The 20,307-nt window shown below is 38.0% G+C and overlaps 1 protein-coding gene across 2 annotated transcripts in view; it reads right to left on the minus strand.

The window, feature by feature from the left end:
* Positions 1-9,817, minus strand: part of LOC139952227 (transcription factor AP-2-epsilon-like) — a 149,219-nt gene extending 139,402 nt beyond the window's left edge. Inside the window, exons 1-3 of one of the 2 annotated variants that reach the window (XM_071951291.1) lie at positions 9,772-9,817; positions 9,093-9,318; positions 8,268-8,550 (exon numbers count right to left, since the gene is read on the minus strand). In XM_071951291.1, coding sequence (XP_071807392.1) covers positions 8,268-8,312 — 45 coding nt within the window. In that variant the 5' untranslated portion in view covers positions 8,313-8,550; positions 9,093-9,318; positions 9,772-9,817. The remainder of the gene's footprint in view (positions 1-8,267; positions 8,551-9,092; positions 9,319-9,771) is intronic. The other variant, XM_071951288.1, reaches the window with a different exon arrangement.
* Positions 9,818-20,307: the final 10,490 nt, after the last annotated feature.

A 20,307-nucleotide genomic window follows, 5' to 3' on the forward strand; every position in this document is an offset into this window, starting at 1 on the left:
AGAAACACCCTTCTCGAATGTCGCTCGGAGCCCGCTAGCACCATACCGGGAACCATGGTGGTTAGAGGACCCCTCAATTGTACGACCCAGACAACCAAAGGGGCTTTAACATAATGAAGTTTCACTCTCTTTTAAAATATATATATATTCTTTTTTTTAGTCAAATGTTTTGGGTCAAGGGTCGCCTGAGATAAACAGGGCTTGGGAGCCGCCATTATGGTTCAGCCATGTCGTGGAAACATTTGATAATTTGTAACCAGTTCTTCATAATTCCGAACTCAAAGTAATGTTATTCGACTGGTTCTTAATTTATTATCAGACATGAAAACACCAATATATGATGGTTACACATACAATCAATCTGTTGTGTCTAATACCTTCTCATCCTTAAGTATGTTGCCAATGGAAAACGAATTATGATCAAACTTAGCTAAATCAAGAATGCTGAGGTTTGTTTTCGAACTCAAGAATAATGTCAATGTAACTTACATAACATTTGAAGTGAAGTGTGAAAAACTTGTTTTGTGTTCAATTAAAAGAAAGTTATGTCTAAACAGCTCAGTTTGAACTAGAAACATTTTATTATTGTATTGCATGTTAAGTTGCTGACCCTAACATGTGAATGTTTATTATTTATTAATTAGTTATTTTGTCAACTGTTTATTAATGATCAGCGTTTGATATTCATATTTTATTTAAGTTTAGTTCAATTCAGTAATACAAAATCATAATATATATATTTTTTTTTCGCTCAAACCATTAATTTGATATTCTCCACACACACAAAATGTTCATTGTGGATAAAAACCACTGTTTATAATTTCCAATATTCTAATTGAATCACGACGATTTGCTGCATAGACCTAAACTTTCCATTCAGCAAACTGATTGTATTTGAACTTGGCTGGTCTTGAAGTGACCCTGTAATAGTGTAGACAAAGGTTACCCAAGGTTATACGAGGCCCAACCCCTCTCCATTGGCCGGTAGAATTGACATACATCATCACCAAGTTGATGTTTGGCCGGACTTCGTCATTACAGTTCCCTAGCTTTTATTTATGAATTTTTGTTTGGTGTTGATATTAATCCGAACAGTATGACCGCGAATTGTGGTGTTCGGTAGGCTTCAAAGCCGGCCGTTCTTTTCACCTTAATGACGGTATAGAGCAATGGAAAGTAGAAGGGAAACAAACGACGGTCAGCATAGAATGGCTTCATATGCCCACTTTGACAACTTCATTTTCTTAAACTAGCGGGAACTAATTTGTATTGACCGCTGTGTTTTGTCCTTGGTTGTAATAACAACTACACTCATCAAGACCAGGTGAATAGGGTAGAAGGCTTTTGTTAGGTAGCCAAGGTCTTGACTGTAAACAAGGGGGGTAAACTGTGGTGGTGAGGTGAACTTCACTCGGGCTACTGTGACGGTTTGTTTTCTCGAGATATGCTTCATTTAACTCACAACAATCAGTTGCGGGTGTTGGGTACTGCCTTGGCTGATTGAGTGTCCATCAAAAATGGCAACATTTCAATTAATGAAGAATTGGATGTGTGTGAAGTCAACCTGTGAGACCACTACTCAACGGTCGAGAGAGAAGGGGTGCGGATAGCGCCGTGTGCATTGGGGTGAGAGATTGCCTACTGGTGGCAGCTGCGCACGGACCAGATTCAAACTTCACAATTAGTACGTCAAATAATGGAGTTATTTAAATGTTACACATCTCGGAAAGCACTTGGTCGTGATTGTTTCAAGAGAAGTCAAGATGCTGAAGATCGTTATTGACATCGATTTTCCTCGGATTAAAATTCTTCAGTTGATATTCGAACCAGAAAAGTAACGAGTTTAACAAATATGATCACAAGACAACGCCGGTAATTCAACAAAAATGTTTGAACCCCCAAACCCCAAAACAAAACCAACCCCCACCCCCATCAAAAAATAATTAAAAAAAAAGTTTGGCAGATAATACAAGTCAAAACATTTGTAACGAAGGCATGAAGTAGTAAAGATAAATCAAAAAATAGAAAATGAAGGGAAAACCGAATCAAGTCGGCTATAAAGATTGTAACAAAAACATTAATTGAAATAGCGCATGTGAGGAAAGTTGAACATTTTTGTGAAAGCTACAGAGAAGTTGAAAAAAAAAAAAGATTGCAAGGTAAAAGAAGCAATTAATTAGGCGTCATCATTGAATTAGTTCTAGTCTTTGAATTCAGTCGTTTGTATGGGTGTTTTTCCCCATTCATTGGTTCTAATAACCCAAAACAACTCGGCCCCTCTAATGGTACGACCTCAACCCACATTATTCCCGTTGTTAGGTGAGACACAACCCATTCCTTATAACGTGGTTATTTGTTAGCTAATTTGTTTCCGATGCTCTGCCTATTTAAGTGCTGGTGATAAGGGTGCTGGTTGATGAATGATAGTAATTCACCGGTGGACGGGTTTGTCATGTGCCGTCGATCGTACCATCAGTCACCCCAACACCACGCCGCTACCGCGCCGGCTCTCCCCCTCTCCCTCGCTCTCATGCTCTCTACAGGTATAGATGCCGTGCCGTTTCATAAATGACATCGTTCAATTCATCAACACATTAAGTTTACCGGTGTGTGTTTACTGTAGATCTTTTGATTAATGTCTCGCCGATCGACGGATCGTAGATCTCGCAGATCGTAATGGTGGTTAATTAAAATTTTATAAAAGAAAATGATCAATGCAAAACGAAGTTGGAGTATTCGGAGAAAATAAATATACGCACCAACCTTGGAATGATGAACTTGCTTTTTGTAAACCATAAAATAAACAATTTGACGATGTGAGCTCGAGATTTCACGTCTAACGGAGAAAAATCCAGTAAAATTAAACATCACTAACTAACAGTTGTCACCACATAGCCAAGACCAAACAGGAATTATCACCCGTAAAGCTTCAATTCATTGCCTCTTATGCACGAATCATGAATGATGCGGGTGAAAAGAGGTTTACTTTGCCTAAACCATCAACTCAAATGATTTATCGTTTTAAATCGAAAACAGTAAGAAAAGTTTAATGTATTGATATTGTAAAACTACACACAAAATATGCCTTTTAAGTTAAAGAGTAATATTTAAAGAATACCATTTTTAGTTGTACGTTACTCCCGAGTGTGGGCCGCCACTACAACGAAATAAGAATACAATAAAAACAAATAAATCAAGCAAATAAACAATTCAATAAAACTGTATAATTTTATACAATAAAGTAATCTTCTTGAAATTTACGGATGCTTTTATCAGTTTAGATTGCTCAGACACCCCCCCCCCCCCCATTTGCTGACATGAATAGATATTTCAAGTACAGAAACCGCAACATTTCCCCCAAAAAACACAGTTTCTTAACAGCCTTACGAAAAGTAATTTCCAAACAATTTAAAACCACAATTGGCGGGATGCACTTGTCCTTTGCACCAAATAGATTGAATACAATCCCATTAAAATATGCAATAGTGTGTACAACAGCATTGTGTCCTCCAGAAAAGTGTCCACTTTCAACTTCCAACGACAAGAAGAAAAAAAACATCTCAGCTAAATTGTTGTATATCATATCCCAATAATCAGACATAACTTTGAGAACACAAGCCCAAACAAATATGTATACACAGCAACGTACACAGCAGGTGGACAAATGCGCATTAATTGATAACAAGTGAGATTTAATACTGTGGAACAAGCGTTGAATGAAACGGGAGCGATTGAACACGAGAACGGGGCGCCCAAACCTCAACAACTCGCCCGGTACATGCTGAAATATGAGCTTGACCGGGACACGGTAGTGCCACGTGCATCCGACGGACCGGGCACCGCGTAACTCTTCCGCCCATCACCGGAGTGCAGCACCGGAGTGCTGGCAGGTCGCCCTCTGTCCAAGCACTTACAACAACAAAATAATAAATAAGTACAAAATAAAATCCTTACATTAGCCGCCAAGCAACTCGCTAGAAATTTGAATGATAATTATGTAGAGATTTTCCTTTTTGAAATGTTGAAGTCTCACAATACCGAGACAGATGTTATGTTTTCAAGGTTTTAAAATGGTTTGAGAATATTTGTTGAATTTTAAAGTAATTACTCTTAGATAGAAACAGCCGATAGTCTCGTAAACCAAGATTGTTTGAAATGTTCAGTATTTGAACATTAGTTAAATGTTGATAACAAAGTAAAGTACATGTAAGGAATCATTATTACGGTTCAATCCAGAGATTCATACAAAACAATCCGTTAAAACTGTGCCATGAAACCCTCACAAAAAAACCTTAATTATGTTTCAGTCCACGAGCGAGATCTTTACTGTCAGACACAAAACTTTCTCTTTATTTGACTTCAGACAATTTTACGAAGCTTCCATTTGTCCATGTGAAATCAATGTGATGACATTTTGTATCTAAGAAAGCCAATCTTGTATCACTGTATCCAAATATCGTGTTATGAATGCACATTTGAACAAGTCGACCTTCACCATTATGTCTAATATTGTTGTAAAACCACATTGTACCTTAATAATTAACGCCCTTTGGTTCTTTAGTTCCATTCACACCAAACTAAGCCACTGATTTAACACAATGCTAAAGGTTTAACCCAAATCATGAACCTTTCTATGCTATAAATGCTTAATTTCTATATTGATTTTCAGACAATACTATAAAAATCATCGGAAGATTGCATTAGTGTTGGAAACTGACGTTTGAGGTTCAAAAACTTCAATGTATTTTCTGTACGATGTCACATAAGGTTCTTATTAAGACTTGTAAGATCTTGTAATGATATATGTTTTGGAAGAGTGAATCTATTGTTTAGTACAAAAGAACACTTTATTCCTTTTAGAAGTAGGGCTAAATACACGTTTTTATTTTTTTTTTAATTTATTTTCCATCTTCAGTACATGCTTGAAAAATATTTGTAAGAAATGAATCTGTATCGAATTGGGTCTTCAGACAATTCTCTTCAAATAGCGAAAAAGAAAACAGCTGTATTTATGTAGCCTACATTTGAACGTTTCACGAACCATTTGCTTTTAAATCTTGATTGAGCAGATTCTTTAAAGGATACCTGAATACCGAGTTAATGTTTTGTGGAAATATAGGGGCATCGGAAGTAAATTTATTTGGTACTTGTATGTGATTAGAGGAAATACGCTCACCCGTCATGGATTTTTCTATAACCGGAACAAAACTGTTTAAGTATCGAACTATTACAATGGCAGATATATAATCGACTACTTCAAGTTGCTATTGGAGAATAATAACCAGTCTCGTTGTTGCAACTTAAACTACACTGTGAAAAATGGGGTGTTAAAATTACACCAATATAATTGTCTTGGCAGAAATTACCCCCCTATATGTTGATTTAAACAATAACATCAAACCAAACTCCAAAGTTAAGTTCGCTCTTTGGCTTGAAATGACATTTCAGAGCTCAAATGACACTTCAGAGAACTTGACAAAATGCCTGTATGATGCACACAAACATATTTCTCCCATTTGTACTTAACAACAATCGTGGAATCATCTATGTCACGTGATACAATGAGGACATGTCATTGGTCGGGTACCGCTTTTAAATTTTGTTTACAGACACGTTTGTTTACACGTTTTGGTAGCGATCGGAGTACGCCATGTTGTAGACTGATTTCAAAAGAAGATTTATGAAAATGTGCAACTATTATGTTTAATGTTTCTTTCTCAAAACATTGTTAAGGGAACGTGGACAGTGTTAAATTGAAACTGCAATGTGTCGAAAAAGAACACAAATTTTAACTAGTGTTAAATATTGTTGGTAATAGTCATTGACTTGTACTCTTACTTGGTGTATCCCAATAAACGCACAAAACAACAAACAGAAAAACATTTAGGCACAATAGTAAACACATAAATACACTGGTTGCATAGAAATGTGTGCTTCTAGAAGTCAAAGAAATTGGTTTCATGTCTGAAGTCTAAGAAAGGTTTCATGCCTGAAGTCTAAGAAAAGTCTCATGACTGAAGTCTAAGAAAAGTCTCATGCCTGAAGTCTTTCTCTGATTCAACATTTTGGTTGAGAAATGAACTCTTTCTCTAAAGAACTACATAACTTGGAAGGGGGTCATTGCTGACAGTGTTTTCCCATATCAACCGCTTTTCACTGCTCTTTACAAAGTAAGTTTGTAGGCTTTTTAACATGTGGAGTAATACGAAATGTATACACCTTGCCTTGAAAAATTACTTTCTTATTTTAAGAAAGTGGGGGAATGTTTTGTGAATTAGATTTCAAGGAGATAGCATAAACAATACATTGAATAAAGAAACAAATGATGACCCTGAACTAACTGAGAATGGTACCACATTCATGTATTTTATGTCAATATTTGTGCTTTTCAAAAATTAGTTCTATTTATACACCGGTACTTATCTATCTTACTTCTTTATTTAAATTTGTTTATTTATTTTAATTAATTGATAAACTTATGAGCTTGTGTGTTTGGGGGATACTGGTTCGATACCTTACAACCTGACCCTCTGCTAATAATTCCTGCAATGTCGAGATTCACAAGCTTGACTAATCAACGGACCACTTCTAAAACCAGCCAGACAAATTAAACAATTTATGGATGAATGGCGTAATTATTGAAGCATACATACAAGAACAATTAGACAAATCGAAAGATGGATATTGATGATGTTTGAAAGCAAGATGGTGAAGAAGATAGGCACTTCTGGATGTAAAGTTTACCCGCAAAACAATTACTCGTTTTATTATCATTACTTGTTCTAAAATACTAGTCAGATGCAAATAATAATAATAAAGATGGTGACAACATCCAAACCAATCTTAGCATGAACTCTGCTCTGACCTCTGTCTTAACATCTTCGGAGATATATTTCAGACTTCTTTTTGTTCTGCTTCTTCCCAAGGAGTAAGCCCCTAATAAGATGTATCCACAATAATGAGATCATCGCTGTAGAGTTTGGGGATCTTATGGGGAATACAGGGAGTGAGTACATGGGGAAAACATGACGTTAACACGGCGTAAGATGTTCAGAGGCAGAGCGGTGGTTACGCTACTTACGCCTCGTGCTTAGGATTCTTCTTGGATAAATCTGGACTGATGCGATCTTGCTCTTAAGTGCAGCTCTCCAAGAGATGTTTTTTATAGATTTATTTTCCTTTAGAATTATGCTGGCTGCTCTCCACGATCAGTTTTTATTCAAATTGGATAATTATTATAGTTCCGCGTCATTGAATTACAGTAAACGTTTGCATGAGGTGCTTGTTTACTTCTGAACGCATAGAATGTTTTAGTATTTTATGCGTAGATATAAGATATTATTGATTTGTTGGGATGAACTTCACCTGGATTCGGGCAATCGTAAAGCTTAGGCTTTGAGTTATCTACACATTAAACGTGGATTATGTGTGTATTCATTTTGTGATAAAAATCAAAACATTTGTGACGACGACAGCCCAAGAAGTTGATGACAATCTGTGCACGTTAATGTGGTTAGATGGTGATCAGCAAAGAGTGGGACTGAGAGAAACAACTCTGTTTATTAGACAGTGAAGTAGATGATGTTATAAATGATTTCAAACTGTGTATGTGTTTTGTCACCAGGTAAACAACAATACTGAATAACTGATGCAATGCGAGCTTTGTATACCCACTTAACGGAACAAGCACGGTGTTCATTGCGGGTTCAAATGGGGGCTTTATCCGGAAGAGGTGACTTTAGGGAGGAACAACAGAAACCTTAAAATATCGGAACACCCAGGAACCATCCAACTGGGCTATTGTGAAGTTTGAACAGAAGGGTAATTAGTTGACCCACTTTGTGTGTTCATCGTTTGCCAACGATTGGCTGTAAATACACTTAGGATGTGGTTTAAAACTCCAGCATGGAAAACCCCATAATCATAACAGAGAATGAACACTGATTTCAATTTCATAGGGAACATTTTCTGGGGTTTAAAATTAATTAAACACTCCCATTAGTGTTGCATTCTGATGATTATTTCAGGAGTTATAGTTGAATGTGATAACAAAAAGTTAAGGTTCGGCCATGATGAACTTTACATATAATGATGTATCCGACGATTTGTACATCCAACCAAATTTCAAGGACAAAATTACCAATAAACGTTTCATAAATAACCTCAAATATGATATTATTACTGGTGGTCTATCCATAATCACATAACGATACTCATAAGTCTTCCAGATTTGATTTAATAAATAAATAAAAATGAATTTAACCTACCTGCCAACTGTTGGAATCCAAAGCTAGAAACGACATGTCGGTCATGAGATGTGGCTCCTTAAAGATGCGAAGAAGACGAAAACTCGGTAAAAGGAGACACAAATCTCGTCTAAGGAGAAGAAAGCTGATCTTTTGAAGAGAAACTAAACCGGCGACGGTGTAACCAGACTTGGTGAAATTGACGCGTCCGATGGAGAGTTGTTAGTCAAGCAAGACGACGCGTCGATACGGCCAGTGCGAAGAGCGCTGGTACTCCACAGCAACCCGCCTATACTTGGCGAAACTACAAGCATGAAACATACACATGGGAAAACAAGGATATCTCATTAGGGAGTAGTCTCAAAGTGGCTCTTTAATTAAGTCATATCCAACACAATATTTGGAGTCAGTTGATATTATTCAGTTCACCAAAACCAAACAGGTTAAAAGTCAAATGTCAAAATGGTTTTGTATATTATTGTCCATCGATACGTTGAATGTCTACGAAAACATGAGCTCAGCCGTAACAACTGGAAAAACCCTCATTAGTCAGTTTGAAGAATAGAACATTTGAAGGTCAATTGCAATTGAAAGCGATCAATGTTTTGGTTTAGCGATTAGGGCCAATGTCACACCTATGCATGATTGCTTGATCTCAATACAACGGTATAGTAACACTGACCGACTGCTGGGATCGTTCTAACAAGGCCAACCGCATTACAATAGAAGGGGAAAACAAAACAAGAAAAGAAAACATAAATCCGTAAACAAAACACCAAAACAACGTGATTAATAATCTCCTTGTCAGTATGTCTTAATTAGGAGAGCCAGTTGAGGTGAACCTACCTGGTTAAAATGGTGATGATTTCGACGGTACCGCCGGTGTATCGTGAGGGATATACCCGCTAGTCAATGCCGGAGTCGCTTTCTGTCGGTCAAGAGATTCAGTCGCTGTGTGTATAGGGAGTGACGACTACGATGCGTTTAGGCAATCCAGCCGCACACGCGCGATGTACAAGGCAAGGCAGTTAAAACACGCCCGGCTAGAGACGAACTGAGGCGGTCTGTAGAACTAGGGAAAACACGGACAGGAGGAAAGAGGGAGACACAGACACTGCGTATGTTATTAGGTTGAAGTAATCCCTATTCACTCAATGGTGTAGTAAGCCTGCGCGCTCAACTAGCGCATATTAGTTTGTCTACTAAAAGATTCAGTACTCATATACACCGATGGATAAGGTTTGGGAAAACACTAGGTGACCATACTACCATGATACCACGACACCCCTGGTCTGATGACTTAACCACACGGTGTATAGACTCACAGGGCCAAGATCTAATGATAACCCAATAGCTTCTTTGACAATTCGATAGTTGGTCGTTTGGATGTCAGCTTCACAGTATGTCAACCCCTTAAGGGGTTTGAATTGAACGCACCCCGCAGGTTGGTTGCTTGAACGTCCATACAGACAGGCACGTCCGAGCTAGATATCTTAGTTAGTTTAAACCATACTTTATAACTCACATGAGAATAGCAAGTTGGTCTCCTCAACCACACACAGTCACTACACCAACCTTACTGAGTCCCGTTTTATCATCGCAATGGATTTTCCTTCAGTATCAGGGTCAAGTGACAACTAAAATCTAGGCACACTAGTGGTGTATATGGGATGCCTCCTTTGGGATGTAGGTATGACATGAGATATGGGGAACAAACATACAGTCTAGATCCATGGTACTCTGATTGAGAATTGCTCGTCTAGGGTGTGGTGGTTTGGGGATAGATAGATGAGTGGGTCTAGATGTAACTGAGAATACAAGAGAAGGGATTGGTGTTGCATCCTTACATCCTCAAGAGCTTAGTAAGAAGAACGTCATACCATGTCTGAAGTGTCTTTTTGTAATATCACGGACTTATTGACATCTGTACTAATCAAAGTCTCGATAGGTGGGCAGCTTCGCCACAATACTCAAAGACAAGTCACATTATATTGTCTCTTATACAAACTATTCATAACTTTCCAATATTCCTACAATTATAGCACAGTACAGGCGTTCAATTGATTTAGTTTAAAACGATTTTATTTTTCGTATATCTGATATTTTGTTTTCTTTAGTGGGATTTAAGGGCTTTACAAAGCTGGTGATAGATATTTACGCACGGAAACGACTGCTAAATCAAACCAGGCAAACCTTTGGCAACAAATCAACTTGCTACTTTTAAAGCCAGCACGTCTTCATGTGTTCACTGCAAAACTAGGTGTCAAAATATACACCAAGGGTGTTGGTCACATAAATGCCGAAGAGAGAACCAAAAGAAACACCATATGGTGTTAAAATAACACTTACTTCTGCAACATTTTTGCAAATCAATAAAATGTTCATTGCATATATCGGTTGCTATCCGTTCCATGGACAATTGGAAATCAAACGTCAACAAACTATATCCTTGTCAGCCGGAACTTGTGTAACTGTTAAAAGCAGTTAACAACCACCAATCTTTCGTGGTTGGTAACGATAAACAAATGAATCGATGTTGTGTAGTTAAAGTTTCTGTTGTTGTTTTTCATATTTTTCATATATTAGTTTTAACCCAAAATTGTATAAACTTGAACCAAATCTCATCCTAATCATGTGAAATTTTACTACCACGAGTTGTTAGAATGTGTGACAAAATTTCCATCCAGCCTCCCCCTATTTGTGTTCCTTTTGCCAAAACAACAATAATATCACTTATAAATGACAAATAAAAACACTTATTGACATAAACATTTGCATATTTACTTGAATAACCGCAAGTAAACCGTAGCTGTAAATACAATTCACATTATTGTTATAAACGGAGGAAACATTGTATCTAAAACGCTATAGTATGACTATTGGGAAAGTGTCTAGTTATTAATTGATTAACACCTGTTGACGAGAAACGGTTTATTCAAACCAAACTTTTAGCAACGTTTATTTTATAGAACTGTATACATGGGTTGTGTTTCTTGTACTCAGGTCAAAGGGTTATATTTATGTAAGCAAACTTGCAAATATTAATCTGTCAAACCACACATCATTAATAAGCGATTAAAGTTGAATCTGATATTATGCTCAAATTATCAACCAAGTTTAATCAACCAGTCCAGTCTAATCAACTGTTTCTAGTTGGAGAGCCGTTTTGAGATTTATTTTCCTCTACTAGGGTTAGTTGGATGGAACAATTGTCGAGCATTATGATAAATCTATTAACTAGACAATAAAGGGTCAAGTTGAATCGGGCCAGTTATTAAGAATGTTGTTCAAGTAAAACAGTATTTGAAAATAAATGTGCTTGTACTCGGGTAAAATTTATAAACTTAAACAAGTAAAACATTAATAATAATATGTAAACCACAAAAGTTATTAAATAATTTATCAGGGTTCAGAAAAAAATACTTTGGGTTTTGTTAAACGTTTAATCAAACGGCTAAACTTTTAGCAACCCTTTTTTAGGCATAACAATATCCAGTAGGGCCATCTTCTCACAATTGGTAGCTCTGCTCATGACTGATTTAGCAAATTATCATGGTATCTCAAACCGCACTCAATAAATAAGACCTATAAAAGAAAATCATTTTTAGGAACGTTCTAGTTATTGCCGTATTTGAAATTCTGGTTCAGTCTTGCAAACCGCACTCGAAAATTAAACTCGGTTGAGATATCGGTCAATTTAATCAAACTAGTCAGTTTTAATAACACTTTTTAGTTACTGCTGTAATTGAAATTCAGTATCTTCCACCAGGGTTAGGTGAATGTGTTTCTTTATAAACGGTAGCCAAATATTAATCTGCAAACCTTAGATGAATCATTATAAAGTCATGTGTGTGCCTATGTTATAAATAGTCGTTGTGGCTGCATCAAGAGGAAACGTTCCTTGGAGGGGTTGAGTTGACAGCTCGTACCGCTGGACCGAGGTTGTAGGGGGGTGATGATGGCTTGTTAGAAAGAGAGAGAGCGATAGAGAGAGGGTGGGAGGTAGAAGTAGGAACTGAATAGACGGTGAAAGCAAGGAGCGAGTGACGGGGGGGGGGGGTACTAGCCTTCTATCAAGGTGGTCACAAACATGTATACGAGGGACAGAATGAATGACAGCCTAGACTCGGAAGTGCCAGGCTTGATAATGAATCATTGTTCGTGGGATGTTTCTCTTTTCTCTCGTATACGTCTGGGTATAATAACAATAAAGAATATTGAAATCAATTAGTTACCAACTGCTGAATGTAAAATTCTTGTGATCGTAAGCTGTGTTTTAACACACACCAATATTTACATTGGAAATTTGTTTATTATAATTTGAATTTAAAGCTTTTATGATGGCACTTAAGTTATAACAGCATAATCCCCAAATGGTTAGTACAAAACACAGTTTCAAATACAAAAGCCAAAACTTCGAACTAAAATAAGTATAACTCTTAGTTCAATGGTGGAAATATTTACAAGGTTAAATGTGTTAATTACTTGGTTCGTCAACCAACCTTTTCCCGTAGAAAAAACCGTCACTAATCTTTTCCCTTTATAAAGATCCGTCAGCCAACCTTTTCCCATTTGAAAGATCCGTCAGCCAACCTTTTCCCTTTCGAAAGATCAGTCAGCCAACCTTTTCCATTTAGAAAGACCCGTCAGCTAACTGTTTCCCTTTTGAAAGATCCGTCATTCAACCTTTGTCCTTTAGAAAGATCCGTCAGCCAACCTTTTCCCTTCATAAAGATCCGTCAGCCAACCTTTTCCTTTCGTAAAGATCCGTCAGCCAACCTTTTCCATTTAGAAAGATCCGTCAGCCAACTTTTTCCCTTTTAAAAGATCGTCATCCAACCCTTTCCCTTTTGAAAAGTCCGCCAGCCAACCTTTTCCCTTTTAAAAGATCCGTCAGCCAACCTTTTTTCCCTTTTAAAAGTTACGTCAGCCAACCTTTTCCCTTTTGAATGATCCGTCAGCCAACCTTTTCCCTTTTGAAAGATCCGTCAGTCAACCTTTTCCCTTTTGAAAGATCCGTCAGCCAACCTTTTCCCTTTTTGAAAGATCCGTCAGCCAACCTTTTCCCTTTTGAAAGATCCGTCAGCCAACCTTTTCCCTTTTGAAAGATCCGTCAGCCAACCTTTTCCCTTTTGAAAGATCCGTCAGCCAACCTTTTCCCTTTTGAAAGATCCGTCAGCCAACCTTTTCCCTTTTGAAAGATCCGTCAGCCAACCTTTTCCCTTTTGAAAGATCCGTCAGCCAACCTTTCCCTTTTGAAAGATCCGTCAGCCAACCTTTTCCCTTTTGAAAGATCCGTCAGCCAACCTTTTCCCTTTTGAAAGATCCGTCAGCCAACCTTTTCCATTTAGAAAGACCCGTCAGCTAACTGTTTCCCTTTTGAAAGATCCGTCATTCAACCTTTGTCCTTTAGAAAGATCCGTCAGCCAACCTTTTCCCTTTTGAATGATCCGTCAGCCAACCTTTTCCCTTTTGAATGATCCGTCAGCCAACCTTTTCCCTTTAGAAAGATCCGTCAGCCAACCTTTTCCCTTTTGAATGATCCGTCAGCCAACCTTTTCCCTTTTGAAAGATCCGTCAGCCAACCTTTTCCCTTTTGAAAGATCCGTCAGCCAACCTTTTCCCTTTTGAAAGATCCGTCAGCCCAATTTTTCCCTTCAAAAAAGATCCGTCAGCCAACCTTTTCCCTTTTGAAAGATCCGTCAGCCAACCTTTTCCCTTTTGAAAGATCCGTCAGCCAACCTTTTCCCTTTTGAAAGATCCGTCAGCCAACCTTTTCCCTTTTGAAAGATCCGTCAGCCAACCTTTTCCATTTAGAAAGACCCGTCAGCTAACTGTTTCCCTTTTGAAAGATCCGTCATTCAACCTTTGTCCTTTAGAAAGATCCGTCAGCCAACCTTTTCCCTTCATAAAGATCCGTCAGCCAACCTTTTCCTTTAGTAAAGATCCGTCAGCCAACCTTTTCCATTTAGAAAGACCCGTCAGCCAACTTTTTTCCTTTTGAAAGATCCGTCAGCCAACCTTTTCCCTTCATAAAGATCCGCCAGCCAACCTTTTCCCATTTGAAAGATCCGTCATTCAACCTTTTCCCTTTAGAAAGATCCGGAAACCAACCATCCACCTTTAGAAAGATCCGTCAGCCAACCTTTCCCGTTTGAGAGATCCGTCAACCAACTTTTTCCATTTGAAAGATCCGTCAACCAACTTTTTACCTTCAGAAAGATCTTTCATCCAGTCTTTTCCTTTCAGAAAGATCCGCCAGCCAACCTTTTCCCTTTTGAAAGATCCGTCAGCCAACCTTTCCCATTTTAAAATATCCGTCAGCCAACCTTTTCCCTTAAAGGATTTGGGTACCTTTTCAAAATGTCCATAGATTTACATTAAACTTACAGGGTTTGAAGATTATTATAGTGGAAAGCTTCCCTTCAAATATTACTTACTGTGGTGCTGTAGTTTTTGAGAAATGAGTAAAACAATGTCATGAAAATACGTTTGTAAATGATTAAAATAATTTTCGTCTCATGAGACGAAAATTATTTTCATGACATTGTTTTAACTCGTTTTCTAAAAACTACAGCACCTCAGCCCGTAATATTTTCAGGGAAGCTTTCTACTATCATTATCTTCAAACTGTGTAAGTTTAGTGTAAATCTGTGGACATTGTGTTTTTTGTTCCACAAAAGTAACTCAGACCCTTTAAGAAAGACCCGTCAACCAACCTGTATTTTATGTGCAAATCGAAAAAGTGATTTTCACGCTGGGCATGACGAATAAAAATTTAATCTAATCTAATCTAATCTAACCAACCTTTCCTTCAGCCAACCTTTTCCCTTTAGAAAGATCCGTCAGCCAACCTTTTCCCTTTTGAAAGATCCGTCAGCCAACCTTTTCCCTTCAGAAAGATCCGTCAGCCAACCTTTTCCCTTTTGAATGATCCGTCAGCCAACCTTTTCCCTTTTGAAAGATCCGTCAGCCAACCTTTTCCCTTTATAAAGATCCGTCAGCCAACCTTTTCCCTTTTGAATGATCCGTCAGCCAACCTTTTCCCTTTTAAAAGATCTGTCAGCCAACCTTTTCCCTTTTGAAAGATCCGTCAGCCAACCTTTTCCCTTCAGAAAGATCCGTCAGCCAACCTTTTCCCTTTTGAATGATCCGTCAGCCAACTTTTTCCCTTTTGAAAGATCCGTCAGCCAACCTTCTCCCTTTTGAAAGATCCGTCAGCCAACCTTCTCCCTTTTGAAAGATCCGTAAGCCAACCTTTCCCATTTGAAAGATCCGTCAGCCAACCTTTTCCCTTTCGAAAGATCCGTCAGCCAACCTTTTCCCATTTGAAAGATCCGTCAGCCAACCTTTTCCCATTTGAAAGATCCGTCAGCCAACCTTTTCCTATTTGAAAGATCCGTCAGCCAACCTTTTCCCTTTTGAAGGATCCGTCAGCCAACCTTTTCCCATTTGAAAGATCCGTCAGCCAACCTTTTCCCATTTGAAAGATCCGTCAGCCAACCTTTTCCCTTTTGAAGGATCCGTCAGGCAACCTTTTCCCTTTTGAAAGATCCGTCAGCCAACCTTTTCCCTTTATATTTCCAGAAACGGACTTGGAATTAGTATGGACGTCGTTTGTTTTAGATGAAACTCTTCAGGTGATTGTTAACATTTTGTTTGTACATTGCAAGACCTAGATTTGAATTTAACTTGAAATGATTTGGAATGGTACACATCAAACGATGATACTCCATGTTTTGCACCACGTACATTTTATCAACTAGTTGACAGAATTTAATTTCTTAAAGGAGACCCAAACCTTTTAATCGTTTTTTAAGGTTTACACAGTGAAAAAAGTTCTAATAAATTTAAGTTGCCTTCAACATTATTCAACATGCTTAGAGTGGACATTTAAAAGCAGATTCGGTTCCCAATCGATAAAAGTTTAAAGCTTAACCTGAATTCATTGCGCTCTTAATGTTTTGCTTTTACTCAGAAAAGTTGGCAACTGTTCGCACAGCCGCCATGATGGTTGTGTTCCCTATATACCCAACTTGTTTAAGTTGTATTCCTCCTAGTTCCCCAAAGTATGAAAGGGGCCAGACTACCCTTTCTAAGTTTTCAGCCTCGGTTGTTATTGATTTAAGTGCAAGAAAGACAAGATACCGCATCAGCATGTGTTCAATCTATATTTTTGATGTAAGCATATGTTCACTTTCTACACTTTTTTGTGACGAAAAAAGAAAAAACATAGTACAAAAATTTCAAAAGTGATATAATGTATAAAACACATTTAATGACTGGTATACGATCCCTAAACGACAAAACACGAACAATTCTTTGGAATATTATTTCTGTAAGATTATGAAATAACTTTCTGTCAAAGTTGTTATTGACACATCATGGCATCCAATGGTTGGTTGTGTTGATTTACATGTTAATGAATCACCTCTGTATTAGCGTACGATCTTAAAGTTCAGAAGCTAGATAGGCAAATGTAAACTTTGGGCGCGGTTATATCAGCGCCTCCGACCGGCCCTCTGGTCAGCAACAGCTAGCCGTTGATGGAGAAATTACTCGGCCGTGAGATACCGCCCTATCTTCCGTTAAAGACGTCTGAGGAAACATGTCTACGGACTTCGGTCATGAACTGGTCAGTCCTTAACCGTTTGAGTTAGATACATTATGGATAAGGTGTACAAGACAAACAATAATTATAAACATTAGTTCTTCTCACCTTCTGGCGTTAATTTTCGCTATGAATACAGATATGCGTTAAACAGCAAAACTGCATTTACGTGCTGTCTGGTTTATTGTAAAATAATGTTCTCATGTCAAACTTTTGTTGAAAACAAAACTTTAAATAAGTTTTCAATTTAATAACGGCATTTCAAATGATTTAAAATTTACAACAGGATCAGGTTTGTAATTTTAAAAATCACAACCACATTTGTTAATGTTTCATACAGGATTTGTAGATGTTACAAAATGGTTAGAGTTCATGTTTTATGTGATCAACCGCGATATTTACATAAAGTAACACATCTTTGAGTTTTGGTTTTATTCGTTATGTGAGTCAGAAGAAATTAGTAAAACAAAACATGCACACTTTCAGAAAGCAGCCACGGTTATTTTATTAATTGAATAATAATAACCAAACCTTTTCAATAAAAACAAGCAAATTAATGGTGATAAGCACCAACATTATTTTGCTTTTTTTATTTGGAGCTATTTAAAAAAGGTTTTGTTTTTTGTTTTTTTTGCAAAGTCAAAAGTTTGCCTAACGTTCGTTGAACCCAAACCTGCAACAGACGCGGAATTCTTTCTGTATTCGGTCAACATAATCCTACATGACCTTTGACACTTGTCTGGGTGAATACTTTTGGTTAATTGAGCTGACAAAAATCCATAGATTTGATTTCCATTCATAGCGTGCTTTCTTCTTTGTAAATGAGCGTACACCAAATGACTTTCTTTCTATATAAGTGTATTCGAGCTCGAAGGTACAATTTGAAAATATTTGAAATCACCCCCAAAGACAACATTGCTATTTTCATTCCATTTGTTACATCACTCACAAGTGTCCGATGTGTGTTTTTCCCCCGACATATTAAAGGACTTCAATTAGCCAGAAATTTGCTTCATACTTATAGTAGACAGGTGTTTGTAGACAAACTTAAAGCGTTTGTAACCGTTCTCATCAGCTTGGGTGAACTGAGCGGGCAATGCCCCGGTCCAGACAACACACAACCCCTGGGGGATTCTGGACGCGGGTGGGTCGGGAAGGTTTCCCTCTTCGGTGCTTCGGGCTACCCGTCGGAAATATAGATTTCTGCAACCAATGAAGCATACAGAAGTGATGAGCGTTGTTTGGGACTGGTTACTGGGGCCCGTGGGCTCGGGTCCCACTGCGATCCACCACCCCGTGTTCCGCGACGTAAGGCCCCTTCACAGCCTTACGCAATGAGTAGTCGTATTTTGTCAGTTCTTCGGAAACTATGCCTTGAGTGATCCGTTCAGAAAGGTTTGCCTTATGCATCAAAAGAGATTTCGATGAAATTGAAGTCCTGTTGCATGAAATCTTATAAGGAATTCTTGTTTTATTTGTTGTTGAAATGTCACAATTTATATTTGGATTTTCAGCAGATTCGGAAATAGAAATAAAGCAGCGGGATGTTGGAGTGAGATGTAGCACAGATTGAGGTGTTAACGAACGTGCTAAATAGGAACTGTGTATGATTGGGGGCCTCTAGACAGTGTAAAGCATTGAAGGGAAGTAGGCACACTCCCTTAAATATTATTCATCTATAAGAAACCGAGAGAGCAGTTTGGAGCAGTTTGCTCAACTTTCCACTCTTATCAAAAGTAAAATTAATCAATAATAATTTATTTTTTTACAAAAATATAAAACAAACGGTTTAAGGCCTGAAGTTTCGAGTCTGGAAAAGTTTATATAATCAGATTTTGCATTCAACCAAAAAGAACTATGGCATGAATTCAACAAAATATGTAATGGTCTGACATTAAGACCATACCAAAGTCTTTCTCTATAAGGCGACATAACAACACACATAGTCAGATACAGGTTGAATGGCTTCTGACTTGCATTCCGATATTATTGACAAACGTAATCTGGATGTCGCAGGTTCAAATCACAACCTTTTCAATGGTTTGCCAATTGTTTTTTTATGTTAATGTTAAAAATGTGTTATCTGTAACAACCTGAGTACAATAATTAAGTGTAACCCCAATCAGACAAATTTATTGTTAGTGTTTTTAAGGTTTGTTTTGTCATTAATCATTTATTTAAATTCTTCTGAATCGTTGTTGCATTTGCGTACAGTTTACAAAAATGAAGTTTAATGCAACGCGAACGCATGATATTCTATAAAACAATGTAAACAGTGACACTCTTAATATCGACGGTGTTCATGCAGCACACTTTCACCTTACTCAATTAGTTACTGTCCCCCTTCCCCTGCGGTTAGTTTACATGTTTCCCTTTAGCAAGAAGAGGGGTAGCATTTGGTCAACCGATCAATTGAATGGACAGGTGTTATAAGTAGGATTGGGGATTGGGGTTACAGGTTGAGTGTAAGGTAGTCATTTTGGACTGACACTTTGTCGAATCTTGACGCAGTCTTTAGATTGAATGATTTGAGGTGCCGGTCAGATTGGTGTAAAAGTGCATCACGATGCAACAACGCGCGAAGCTGATATAAGGAACAAAGCTCAAACAAAAACTACTTCACAAAAGCAGAACATACGTTTTTTAAACACGGTATAATTACTAGCCTCCTCTTCGTATTCCAGTAGTTGAAACTACCCGGATGTTATAGGTATACCCAGTCACCCACCTCCAACTACACTAGAACATTCATTCCCTACTGGCAGATCCAAGGCTAACTTTAAAAACAATAGTAGATTCGAAAACAAGACGTAAAGGAAGTCGATCTTAACAATAGGGTGACTACTCCTTAACATTAAAACATGATTGCTTACCATACTATATCTTGTTTGAGCATTTTGGGTAGATTTACGTCTCACTCTGTTTTATGACTCTCGTGGATTTGCATGTATCAAGGTTGGGCTAAACCCTGTGTCATATCGTTAAAGTTGCACCCACCTTTAGGTCCCCCCCCCCTTTCACCCCAAGGTGTGGGATGGAGCTATTGTCCGGGTCGGGAATCAGACCTGGACCTGTACTTCATCTGTCCACAGCTCATCTCAACCTATCAGACTTGTCCAGTCGTCTTCAACAACCGTATCGCCGGTGAAATTATAAAGTGTCTGGCCATGTTAAATAAGAACCACTTAATATTAAAGGTGATTGGGTGGGGAGGGGGTATTGAAAGGTCATGGTAGGGTCATGCAGTATTGCAGAAGGGGGTAAACGATGGGGCTCTGGGATTGTGGTTTTATGCACGATCGTGACCCTGCAGATAAATCTGCAAAACCAGTAACAATCGTCTCACATATTCTTGCAAACCTCCAACTGACCTAGGCCGAGATTGCTAAATGCTTACTTGGGGGAAATCATCGATTTTGGTGTGTCCACCTGTCCCTAATGCAGGGTCCT

This window comes from Asterias amurensis, chromosome 20, assembly GCF_032118995.1.
Source record: "Asterias amurensis chromosome 20, ASM3211899v1".
Lineage (NCBI taxonomy): Eukaryota > Metazoa > Echinodermata > Asteroidea > Forcipulatida > Asteriidae > Asterias > Asterias amurensis.